This window comes from Cydia strobilella, chromosome 11, assembly GCF_947568885.1.
Source record: "Cydia strobilella chromosome 11, ilCydStro3.1, whole genome shotgun sequence".
NCBI lineage: Eukaryota > Metazoa > Arthropoda > Insecta > Lepidoptera > Tortricidae > Cydia > Cydia strobilella.
Window position 1 is genome coordinate 15,888,964 of NC_086051.1, and position 13,286 is coordinate 15,902,249.

Genomic DNA, 13,286 nt, shown 5'->3' on the forward strand with positions numbered 1-13,286 from the left:
AGTTACCGTGCGCGCGGCAGTTACCGTGCGCGCGGCAGTTACCGTGCGCGCGGCAGTTACCGTGCGCGCGGCAGTTACCGTGCGCGCGGCAGTTACCGCAGGAAGGCGCGGTGTCGCGGCCCGCGCTGCATGCGCGCGCCGCCCCAGCCCATGGAGCCTAAACACAGAAAAAAAGGGATTAGGTTCATCATTATATAGTTTTAAAGCAATCAGACCGCGTTTTAACCGTGATCCCCCTGCTTTGACCCACAGTGGGTCCCCGGGTATATTTTTTACCCCGATGTCCCACCGTTCTAAACAGTGTTCGCCGGTGGTTCTATGGGTAATTTATTTTTACCATGGTCTTACCACTCAATCAATCAATCAATCAAAATATTTATTGTTGGTCATGAGTTACAGGGATGTTATTCTAATGTACAATGGTCTTCATGTCCTGCCTCAGAGAGGCGTACAATATGGAAACTTAATTCTAAATGAGATCACTGTTTCTTTACCAAAAACATTCCCTTCACTACATAACTAAATGTGTAGCCGCGCTTCTATTTCTGGGCTACTTACCTGCGCTTTTTCCCCCAAAGAGTAATGAGTGATATGGATGTAAAGATGGAAGAAGCCCAAATCCCACCTGAGATGACCGAGGACCGAGAAGCCTGGCGAAATATAACTATATCCCCAAACCCGACCCCAAATAATGGGAAAAGGACAAGGAGAAGATTCTTCTTCTTTGCGTGCCTCTTCCCATTATTTGGGTCGGCCCTCCTTGTTCTCAAGCGCCAAGTCGGTCGATCCTGGATTGTCTCTTTGTTCAACTGGCTCTGTTCCAAATCCATTGATATGGTGGACCACCACGTAGCAGGCGGGCGGCCTCTGCCTCTCTTAATATCCGGTAGTGCAAGGGTTTTCCTCACGACATGGTCTTCGTCACGCCTCATGATATGTCCGTACCATCTCAATCGGGATTCTTGAATCTTGTCGGTGATGGGGGCGACCTTGTAGCTTCCTCTGATGTGCTCGTTACGTACTTTATCGAGTCTCGTCACACCGGCCGGAGTTAACTTTCAGTTAAAGTGAAGATGGTGAAGATGATACTTACTCATCATATACTGCGCGGGCGGGAAGTGTCCGAAATGAGACGCGCCCATCTCCCAGGCGCCGCGGCCGCGACTGTAAAACACAATTTCAATATTTAACGAAAATTTATCGATTGTACAACATGTGTAAAGTCTTAATGTCGCGACATCTATTGTAACTAGCAGTACTGATAAATTCACAAGTTGTTACCAGTGGACACTACTGGGATTTTTTTCCCCACCTTTTACCGCTGATAACTATTAGGAAAAATAATTCCCAGTAGTTACCACCAACTCGGTTTGGTGGTAACAACTGGGTTTTTACCAGTTACCAGTAGTTACCACTGGTAAAAGGTGGGATTTTTTTCCCCCGTAGTTACCACAAATGTTTTAGTATTTTTGATAATTTTCAAGGCAGTTTACTGAAATGCAACACTTAAAAAAAATGTACTGTGTCATACATTTTGGCCAGTCTTATGTTGATATACGTATGGGAGTCAAATTTTTTTTTTTCATGATTTCAGTATTGGTCCCATAGTAAAGTTGTTTAGTATGACCTACATATTCACCCCTTAAATTATTGCAGGTGACTATAAAAAACACCCTGTATTTATACTGTTTTTATTTGTATTGAACTCTGACAACATTTTGGTGGTAACTACTGAGAAAAAAAATCCCACCTTTTACCAGTGGTAACTACTGGGAAAAATAATTCCCAGTAGTTACCACCAACTTGGTTTGGTGGGATTTTTTTTCCCAGTAGTTACCAGTGGTAACAACTTGGTGGTAACTAGTAGGAATAACCTAGATATTAGAGATTGAATACCATCCTCAGACAGTAATATTAGCACAGAACATGAAGTGATGCTAGAACTCACAGATGTCGGTAGTGCGCGGGCCCCTGGTGGGGGGGATGGCCCTGGTGGGGAGGGTGGCCCTGGTGGGCGGGATGGCCCTGGTGGGGGGGATGGACGGGAGCCGCCGAGGCGAAGCGCCCGCGGTCCGGTGCCGCGCCGCGCCGCATGCCGCTACAATTATATATTATGTTATTTATTACTCTCGTTGTGGATTGAAACAATATAACAGATAGAGCAAGAGATGCCTGTAAGTAGTATTATATAAGTATAATTAATATTGTCATATAAATACTTTTGTACCCAATGTATAAGTATTACTGTCTCCCAATTTGTGCCGCTGTGGCTCTAGCTGTTAAGGTACAATTGTTAACTTAAATAATAATAAACAATAAACAATAACACGCAAAATATTGAGTGACTAGAGGATAAAATCCTCACCGTGCTTGTGGTTTTCCGTAAGGCGGATGGAGCGCCGTGAAGTCGTCTACGTGTAGGGACGGCGGGCGGGACGTGTTGGGTGGTCTAGAGCGGAATGCATCTGCGCCCTCTGGTCGGACGCGGGATAAAGCCACTGAAAAAATTAAAATTCGCTTTTAATTATTACTGTACGTCGTATCGTAGTGTGCCATTGAGGTCGTACTCGTAAATTAAATTTGACCTGGGGGTCGAGGCTCCCTAGGAGGCGCAGGCTGTGCACGACAGCCGGCCAGACGGCGCACAGCGCCGGCGACATCTGTACCCGCACCCACGCACGAACGAGCTATCTCCATTATGTCAACGCACACCTAAAAAGAAAACAAAGTACGTAACATATTAAGTAATACAGCGAGTCCACAGGGAACGAAGCGGTCGAAGCGTGTCTCTATTGTTTCCCATAAAGTTAAAAGTCATAATATATTGACCGCTCGCACAAAAGAAACAATGGCTTTTGTTTAACAGATTAGAGTCTTAGGCGTAAAAATCATTTGTGGTATTTTCTATAAAAAGGGACTTTACTGTTGATGGCGCTTACACCGCACAGCGTCGCGCGGCATTGTATTTATATCGGAGCAACGTTAACAATGGCGTAAGCGCCATCGACAATAAGGTCCCTTTTTATTTATTTATTTTATTTTATTTTGGTACATGGAAAACCAACAGCGCTATACATATCCAAAAACTATAATAGAATTAGAAAGCCAATGATAGGTTTTCACTCATAGAAACGGAATAAAATATAACAAGCTTATTGCCCAACTTAATTACACATGTACAAGTTCTTACAGCACAAGAACAGAGGATCGATATGAACATGATCGATTATTACAAAAAATAAGTAGAAAAGAAAGTAAAAACTGTTAGGTAGTACATTGACCCACAGTACATTAGCCCTGACCTGCGCCAGAATCATTGTCACCCATAAAGTATCTAATTTATTTATTTTTTATAGAAAATTTAAGAAAATTCATACTATACGTATATACCAACTCATCATTGACATCCTCTTCACCTCCAACAGAAGCCAATCTCTCGTCATTGGCTTCCCCTATACCCTTATATGTCCTGACTGAGAACTGGGCTACCAAGTTCTTCTGGGACTTCAGGGGTTTCTGACGGCTTTTTCAAGACCTACGCCTCTTTCTAGATTATAGGTCGAAGGGAGAACTTATAGGTCTACCACATATTTCACAGTCAGTAAATAAGTTGATTTTCGACAAGAAGGGAGCTCAGTTTTGGAAAAATACAAGTTTATATACAAAAGTGTATAAAATTTTTACTTACTGCACAACCAAGCCTTCCATCCGTAGCTGACCAGAACTTCTTAACAACTGTCTCAGTTAAATGATAGACGTAGACTGAATATAATAATTCTGACTTACCAACTCATTATCATTGACATCCTCTTCCCCTCCAACTGAAGGCAGATTCAACCAATAACTAGAAGTCAGCCTTTCATCACTAGCTTCCCCTATAGCATATATAGTCCTGGCTGCAAACTGGGCTACCAAAGTCTCCGGGGCTGGTAGGATGGTTTCCGGGATTTCAGGGACTTCTTCTGGAGGCTTCAGTTTTTGGAGACAGGAGGTGATTAGGTTGGCGATTGAGACGTCTTCGTCCTGGGATCGTTCCTGGAAAATATTTAGATGATGTAATTTAAAAAGTTCGTCTTTCAACTTAGCTTTTACTAATGATATGTTACTTTTATTATGTGTTTTTGTACAATAAAGAGATTATTACTACTGCTACAATTAAGAGTTGTTGTTAAAGTTGGCTGTGTGAAGAGAATGTTCTTAACCGTTTCGTTTTATTAGTACATCTTGCGGTCTAGCTAAGTTAAAAAGAAGAAGAAGAATCTTGACTGAAGAACTTAACTAGGAAGAAAAAAGACAAATGCGATTGTGGATTAAGATACATTCTCCCTTATTTATTGGTGGAAATTTTATTAAGTTACTAAGACTTTTTAATGCAGAAAAGTAAAAAATTTAGTCGGTAATCGTATACACAGGTAATCGCATACGCTGTAAAGAGTTCGAAACGTCGGGATGTATTATAAATTCAATATACGCGATATAATCCGTTTTCATAGTTTTATTTCAAGACAGATGTAATAAATTTTTGTATAAACGTTACGTAGTACAATCTCATAGCATTAAGTCCGCCTTTTGTACGATTGTATTTTCTTTTGTGCAATAAAGATTAAATAAATAAATAAATAAATACAAAGAGCACAAAACACATACCTTTAATGTTTTCTCCAGCGTCAAAGCAGGATGGTCTTCCTCATTAGCCGTATACCCCACCATATCTGCCACTTCTTCATCTGTCAACACCCCTTTACGCCCTAAAGGCCCATCACCTTCCTCCGCCTTCAACATCCTGATCAAATCGAAGTACAAACTCAAGCACTCCGCCTTATCTTCCCCAGGACCTTCCAATACCCATCTGAAGAATTTTCCCAAAGCTTCCCTCCTCTTGGTCACAAATTTTCGGAACTGGAGAAACCCGTATTGATGCTCAGTTAGCACGAAGTATGCTCTAAGAACTGCTAAGGCCACTGAACAGATTTTCGTCGAGGATTCAAGACAATCTGCTGATGCATCTAAGAATGCTGCTAAAGCTTCTTTTCCGGGGAGGGAATTTGCAAGTAAAATATCTGTAGATGCGTGCATAGGTGTTAATGTGACTTCCACATCGCAAAAGGCCGCTAAAGCATGAGCGGCGAATTCTTGAGCCGCTGCATGCTCATTAGAAGCGTTTGCAAGACTTAAAACTCCGCATAATGCTGTTTGGACGTCGGTAGATTTCGGCCCTCCGCTGTTCATAGCATGTAAAACTGCACATTTGACTGGAGCGTGCGAAACTAAGCAAGCTAAGAAACCCATTACTCGGGCAGAGCTAGCTGTAGCTGGTTCACCAGGTTTTAGTTCTCTCATAACTGCTCCGACTGCGGCCCTGGCGACGGTAGCAGCTGTATTCGGAGCTAAATCAGCTATCTGAACACACACCCGCCTTAACATATGAACGACAGGTCTGTAAGTCGACATGCAGATGATTTGAATCATGTCAGTCAAGTCATTTGATAGAGCATGGAGATGCGCCGACCATAAGCGCCTTTCGTTTGACGCGTCCGCTAATTCTCTTTCCGTTGGAGGCGTTTTAGTCTGCATCGGTAGAGGTAAAGGTAAAAGCTCAGAGAAAACCAAAAGCCCAGGTACAAAAGTATAAGGTGCTGTAGTAATGTATGAGATCACTTCAGAGCATAAGGAAGTCCAAGGCCCTCGACGTATTGAGTCTCCATCTTTCGCGTTATCAGCTATCGGTTGAGCGTAAGCTAATAAAGCTTTCACGGCCGCTTCTGATGCTTTAGTCGCAGTCCTGTATCCTACTGACCCCAACGGGAATGCCTTGGCAATTCCATAGGTTTTGAGCAGCATGGGAGCGGCGCTTAAGTCGCGGAATCTTGAGCCGCGGCAGCGGACAACTCGTGCTAGCATTTCGTCTAAAAGCCTCAAGCAGGGTAGGAGAATTTGGGCCAGTTGGAGACCTCTAACTGACGCGAAGAATGCCGTATGCATGCTTGGTTGATCAAAATGTACTGCCAAACGATCCAACACTCCAACTAACAACGCTACCCCGTCTAGAGAAAACAGTTGAAGTACGTTATACTTGTATTTTAATTCAACATATTCATCGGTGGCAGACTCGCTGGCGATGGATACGTTCGATTCGTAATCCGAAATGCAGAAATGCCGTAAAATCCTTAGACAGGTCATTAATTCTCCAGGCAAATCTGGGACTTGTTCCAACGTGTTTTTAAGTATTTCTACGCATTCACCCATGTCCTCTCCAGTTAGGAGATTGGTCTTTTCGACTGGTTTCAAGTAGGAAATCACTTCTTGGAGAACACTTGAAACGCTAGGTTCAAATCTATCGTGTTCCTTGGAAACATTTACTAGTCTATTCCCATATTTCTTCAAAAATGGGACACTAGCTGAATACCGAACAGCAGATACTATTAATTCAATAGCATAACCTTTTGCAGGAGACTTTTGCTTAGATAATGAATCACTCCTCTTACTTTTTAGTTCTTTCTCAAATACTTCCATTAGATATTCCGCATTATCCCCCATAGCGATTACATCAGGGACCGCAGTTCTGCCAATGCTTCCAAAACTTAGGCAGTATAAAGATTGCAGTCTATCTATCAATTCGTTTTCATCCACTTTGCCGGCTTGCAAATCGCAGATGGACTCCAAATAGTATAGCGCCTTAAGTCTATAAGCCAATTCGAGACCAAGTATTTGTAAATCTGTATAGTTACTCAAGTCATGGGGATAGAGGAACTCATCAGTATTTTGACCGTAAGGTTGAACTAAGGTCTTGAAAAGTAGTTCGCTCATCTCCATGTTTCTGTATAAGAAATTTAAGCCATTCTGTGAATGTACAAGTTCATATATCAAGTCATGTATAGGACTTATGACGACCAAGTTGTTGCAAGTGGTAGGGCACGTTAGTAAATACAAGCAGACTTCAAGAATGTGATGTATGTTGAAGAATTCTAACAAGGTCTCGTTCGAACAATCTTTGCTGATTTCAAATTGAGCAGATACAGGTAGGAAACGCTTTGGTTGAGAAATATGGAAGCATTGTGAACGATACATGTACAATATTTCCTCTAAGGAGTTGACAATGAAATCGATATCACTTTCTGATAATTCTGCATCTTCTGTTTGATTACTTTCTGCAGCAATCTTATTGAAATTCAATACTAAGTCATGTAACTTTTCTAATAATTCATAGATATTCAGCTTTTTAATCAAAGCACTGATAGAAAACTTAATTCTGGCTAAAGGGTTCGTTTGCATAATAGCTATGAGCGCCTGATAGCCATTCATAGGTTTGTTATCACTGTCACTTTCATTTTTACTGAATTTCGGATAGACAGCCTCTTGCATGAAATGCTCAATGGCAACATTCGATGACAGACAAGCATTTAGTGCCTTTAAGATCATCAAGCGAATGCTCAAAGCCATGTATTCTTTAGAATACATTTCTAACAGTAACATCTGGACATATATTCCAGCGTTTAGAAATACTTTGATAACTTGCTCACTGTGCCTGTGTGAAAACAGAGCTTCGGCTAAACGGATACCACATTTCATGTGTCTTATCTTGTATGTAGCTACGTTCTGTGACAACGCGTAGTCAAAGTTCAGGCCAATGCGGCAGAAGGTCACTAGAAGATTATAGATATCAGTAAATTCTTCAGACCCTTCCATACTAACGCTGTTTTTGAATATCCTCAATATAATATCAGTACTGTTGCAAAGATTTGTCAGAGCCGTAGTCAATTGTTCGCACTGATGTACCCATTCTTCTTTTGCTGTATTATCGATTTCAGTGAACGTATTGGAGAAGAATTTCTGTTCCCTCTTGGTTCCCGCTTTAGCCATTTCTGACATTTTGAATAGATCGGGACTGGCATCGCAGAGTTCGTCAAAACTAGCTGTCATTACATCCTTATTTTCATTAGCAAGTTTGTGCACGGCATTCACATGTTGGTAAGTCTTCCAATCATTTTTGAATGGGTTGAAGTATTTTATGATATCGTCGATACCATCATAATCGTTCACATCATAGTCAACGTCCATGTATGGCGCTTCTAAGTCATCACAAATATCCTCATCAGAGAGAATTGGTTCAAATTGCTCCGCGTCCATCGAGGGATCTTCCTCAGGATTCCGCGCGGGAGATTCAATAACCTTGGGTGCCGAAGTATCCACTATCTGAACAGTAACAAGACTGGAGTGCTGAGGTTCAACATATGGAGGGTTTTCGATTTCTTCCGAAGGACTCCTGATTGGATTCTTATGTCTGTAGGTTGGATGATAAAAGTCAACTCTCGGGATTTGCTTGCCGCTCCTGTCATAGTCCCCAGTTTCTTCAGACCTGATCGAGTTGATGGGACTAGAGGTATCTCCTTCTCTTGGTGATAATGGTCTTCTGCTGCTTTCGCCGGGAGGAGTTCTTGGTCGCTTCCTAGGATCGTCTCGACTAGGAGACCGACTGCCATAGCTCGAAGTTCTAATTCTGTACGGCGAATGTCTTTTTTTATCGTAAGATGTCTGCTTCTCGTAAGATGGTGCTCTGCGCTCATAGGACGAAGCTCTTGGCGACTGCCTTTTTTCATAAGAAGGTCCACGTTTTTCGTATGACAATTTCCTTTCGTAGGAAGGAGCTCTTTTGTCATAAGGTGATCTTCTGTCGTAAGAACCGGAGCGCTTGTCGTAGGAACCGCCACGCGATCGGTCGTACGACGAATCTCGGGGACGCCTATAGTCGTCTTTTTTATAGGAACCTCTGTCCCAGTCGCGATCACCAGAAGTTCCGCGCAATCTGTCCCTATCGATGCTCCGAGACCTTGACCTACTGAGTGGTCTATACTCCCCTTTCACGACATACTCTCTTTCCCGACTCCTAGATCTTGAATGAAGTCTATCCATCCTATCTAGATCTCGGCTTCTATCGCGATGTCTCGACGAATCCTGACTTCGACCTCTGTCAAGAGATCTCCTACGACTTCTGCCTTCTCTTCTATCCCTGTCTAACTCTACGGATCGGGGGCTACGCCGCATTCTATCTCCCTCACGATCGAGACTCATGCCCCGACGGTCCTTTTCCCAATCATCGTCCATGTGATAGGTTCTTGGGTCCTTTGGAGGTTCATTGTCATAGTAGTCTGTCCGGTAAGGATTGTCATAGTTCTCCGGAGGATAATTAGGAGGTCCATAGGCCTCAGGGTTAGCAGCAGCAGAGCCAGTGTAGGTTGGAATGGGGTTAGAAGCCTCCGGGTTCCAGTCTTGTGGTGGTACGTTGGACACTGAAGGTACTTCGTGGGGGATGGAAGGCCTTTGGACTGAGGGTGGGTTCACTCCCACTGGGGTTTCCGGAATCACTTGACTTAAGTTCCCGTAGACTGCCAGAGTGATGGTAGTATACCATCCTGGAATAAAAATTGTACATTATACTAACGAAAACATGTGCACATGTGCTTGGTTGAGCATTCCAAAATATGTTTGAACGATTTTTTTGTATAATAAACAATAAATGTATTGGACTGTCTTACATATCAACTAAGTTAGTCCCACAATAAGTTCAATAAGGCTGTGTTGTGAGTTGTGAGCGACAATATTCATGATTTTCGCCAATGGCCATTCCAAAATAGTGAAAAAAAAAACACAAGGGTGTGTGTGTGTGTTCTATTAGGACAGGAAACGTTGTCATTTGTTTTACTGAAATGTAAAGAAGATTTTTCCGTATCTTGGGTTTGACTACATAGAAAAAACCGGCCAAGTGCGAGTTGGACTAGCGCACGAAGGGTTCCATACCATTACGCAAAAAACGGCAAGAAAAATCACGTTTGTTGTATGGGAGCCCCACTTAAATATTTATTTTATTTTGTTTTTAGTATTTCTTGTTATAGCGGCATCACGGTTTATGAGATACAGCCTGGTGACAGACGGACAGACAGACAGCGGAGTCTTAGTAATAGGGTCCCGTTTATACCCTTTGGGTACGGACCCCTAAACAGTATTATATTGTCATTCATTGTTCAAGCCTTATCTGAAAAAAAAATTTACAATTGTGAAGGGAAGGGAGAGAATACATGCTAACTTCCTAGAGAAAAAAATTAAGTTCCTGTGAAAATGTAATATTGTTTGTTTTTTACTTCCTATTACTTCAGTGACCCAGGATCTTCAGTCTCTGACACAGGAGAATGTCACTTTACCCTTATTCTGCATCACTTTCACACCAGTATATGGTACTTTAAGAGTGGACAGATTTCATATTGTAATTAGAGCATCTTATTTTTATAAAGAAAAGAGTTTGGCTTAATTTTCAGTTGACTTGGCAAGTTGGTATGGCTTTTCCTTCCATTCAGCTTGATTTTTTATGTTTTCAGCCTGTCATGTTTTTATTTAAGCAATGGCATATTGTCGGGGATAGTGAAATACCGTGCAACTAAGTTGATAGAGTTTGAAATTAAAACAAACTGCATTTTTGAGTTACGCAGTATTGCACTATCCCCGATGATATTTAGACCTTTTAAAACAATGTGTTTGATTGTCCCAATTTGAGCAACTGACTGCTATTGTATGAAATGTTGACTTACCATGTAATGATCATATTACATTATGGTTAATGAATAAACTAAACTATATAATACAAAATAAAAGTAAAAAACCAGAATGATTAGTTACCAAATTAGGCTAAAGGCCTACAGATTGGCAGAGGATTTAAAATTTGACCAAAGGGCATTATAACTTATCTAGTAGCAATTCAAAATGAATTCAAACTAATGTTTTGAAATTGGTCCTGTGGCATCAAAAGGGATTTCTTGACATCACATTTAAGACTATAGGATCTCTTGGTGGGATGTTTTGGTAGGCCTGCGGTAGGAATGCAATAGTGTGTGCTGCCTGGTCCTTTGCCATTCTGTTCGTGTGCATAGGCTAGGGCCTAACTATCATATTAGTATCTCGGATAAAAAAAATACCTCTAAGCACGAGTCCATCAGTGGGAATCCTTGGCTGGTCCAGATTTGACCCACACTCCATATGAATCTGTCCATTCTGACAGTAGTCCAAGCTCCCGAGTGCTTCAAAAGTCGATGCTCCAGGCTTGCTCAAGTCATTCACGAAGAAATCTATGTGAAATTTCGTCGGGTTCGTCGCTCCCAAACGGACACCGCCAGGAAAATCGCCTTCCACACGAGCCCCCAAAGGAATAATTCGTATTTCTCTCACATAAACAGACTTCGGAAATTGCACTAGATCTAGATTCAGTTCCTGAAAGAGATATAAAACAAATTCAAAACAAAATAAAACAAAAACTTCAGTCTATAGCGGTTTTTACTAACCTCGCTCGTGTCGTGGGAGAAAGTATCGAAGAATAAAAGATCCGGTTGATCGATTGCGGCCATTTCGGCTTTTTATTGTTATTAGTTCACCTAAATTCTAAAAATTGTAAGTATTACTCCGGAAAGTAAATCATTATTTTTATTTTATTATTTTGTAGCGTTCAGTAGCGTTCGTGTCTTGCGTCGCGGTTAAGACATTTTTTATTTCGCCAGCTTCAATCGAGCAAGCCATGAATTCAGTATTATGTATGCCCATAAAAAAAATGAATTTCATCTGTATTTGTTTAGTTTTCTTTTACATAATTACGTATAAGTATCAGCATAAATCATATAAATATGAAACGCAAAAACAAATTTTCAAGTAAAACCATGAAGTAAAACTTTTTTTAGCTATCATATTTAAAACTATACAAAAACGCCCTTTGGTGACACGTACTTAAAGTTGCCAGTACAAATATATGTAATTTTTTTTTTGGATTCGCGCATGAGTGTGGGTGTGGAGGGTCCTATAGACATGTAAAAATATAGGTATGCCAATATTGCCAGGTACCGTTTTTAGGAATCCGTTTTATATAAAAGGTAAAATTACAAAGAGGTAAAAGGTTTTTTTTTGCAAGTGTTACTGTTTACAAATTACACCTTTTATTATTATTCTAGTCTACACAAATTACTGTTTTTTTTTGTTAAACTGCATGCATTAAACTAGTGCATACTTAAATAATATACTTATAGTTTGTCAAGGGACTGTCTCATTTCAAACATAGACAGAGAGAATCATACTGTCACTAGTACTAGCACCCAAAAGAAAAGGATGAGTATAGTTTTTTGTTCCTATTTACTGTAGTCTAACCCGTTCGTATAAAAATACCGCAAATCGATGTACAGGTTAGCTGTTTGGCACACACATACTAGAGGTCAAAACAAAATTTTTGACCAGCAGTTCCTAAAAAAATTTCGCTAACATGGTGGTAACATTTTTTTTGTATGGAAAAAAATTCCAAAACCTATCGTGTGTGGTATCATACGAAAGGGCTTTTTGAGGCGATTCTAAAAATATATCACATCATTACATTTCGGGCATTTTTTAAAATTAAAACAAAAAGAATTTTCGAAACATACCAAATCATACAATACACCTCCTCCTCCAGACACGATATGGCTGATTTTTTTTTGTACAATATACCACGTATGTTGTACAAATGATACGTGATATCCTCATGTCTAACTCCAAGAAAGCAATTTTGAAAATAATATCATTAACAAATTTTTTTAATTTTTCAATTTTACAAAGTGACACAGTTCTACTTCAATACCTATTTCACGAGACTTATGGAACTATACTGCAGATACGGTACATATTAATCATAAAATGATACGTATTATCCATATATCCAACGGGAAATACCTCTTTAACTGCGCCTTTTCATCAGTTGGTATAATTTGTCTAGTTATTGACACAAAATATCAAGGTTGTATCCTCCAGCTACGATATACCTTACTGATTTTTTTGTACAATATACCACAAATGATACGTTATATCCTCATGTCTCACCCCAAGAAAGCAATTTTGAAAATAATATCATTATCATTTTATTTTTATTTTTCAATTTTACAAAGTGACACAGTTCTACTTCAATACCTATTTCACGAGACTTATGGAACTATACTGCAGATACGGTAAATATTAATCATAAAATGATACGTAATATCCATATATCCAACGGGAAATACCTCTTTAACCCTTTAACTGCGCCTTTTCATCAGTTGGTATAATTTGTTTAGTTATTGACACAAAATATCAAGGTTGTATCCTCCAGCTACGATATACCTTACTGTTTTTTTTGTACAATATACCACAAATGATACGTGATATCCTCATGTCTAACTCCAAGAAAGAAATTTTGAAAATAATATCATTAACAATTTTTTCAAAAAGCCCTTTCGTATGATACCACACTC

The 13,286-nt window shown here is 40.3% G+C and overlaps 1 protein-coding gene across 1 annotated transcript; it reads right to left on the reverse strand.

Moving 5' to 3' along the window:
* LOC134745599 (protein virilizer homolog) lies at window positions 1-11,508 on the reverse strand. Its single transcript, XM_063679679.1, has 9 exons — window positions 11,328-11,508; window positions 10,965-11,256; window positions 4,648-9,410; window positions 3,787-4,035; window positions 2,586-2,712; window positions 2,366-2,498; window positions 1,949-2,098; window positions 1,094-1,164; window positions 1-157 (listed from the first exon to the last, which is right to left on the reverse strand). The coding sequence occupies exons 1-9, from the start codon at window positions 11,388-11,390 to the stop codon at window positions 93-95; spliced, it is 5,913 nt and encodes a 1,970-aa protein (XP_063535749.1). The 5' UTR covers window positions 11,391-11,508; the 3' UTR covers window positions 1-92.
* Between the last annotated feature and the right edge of the window lie 1,778 nt (window positions 11,509-13,286).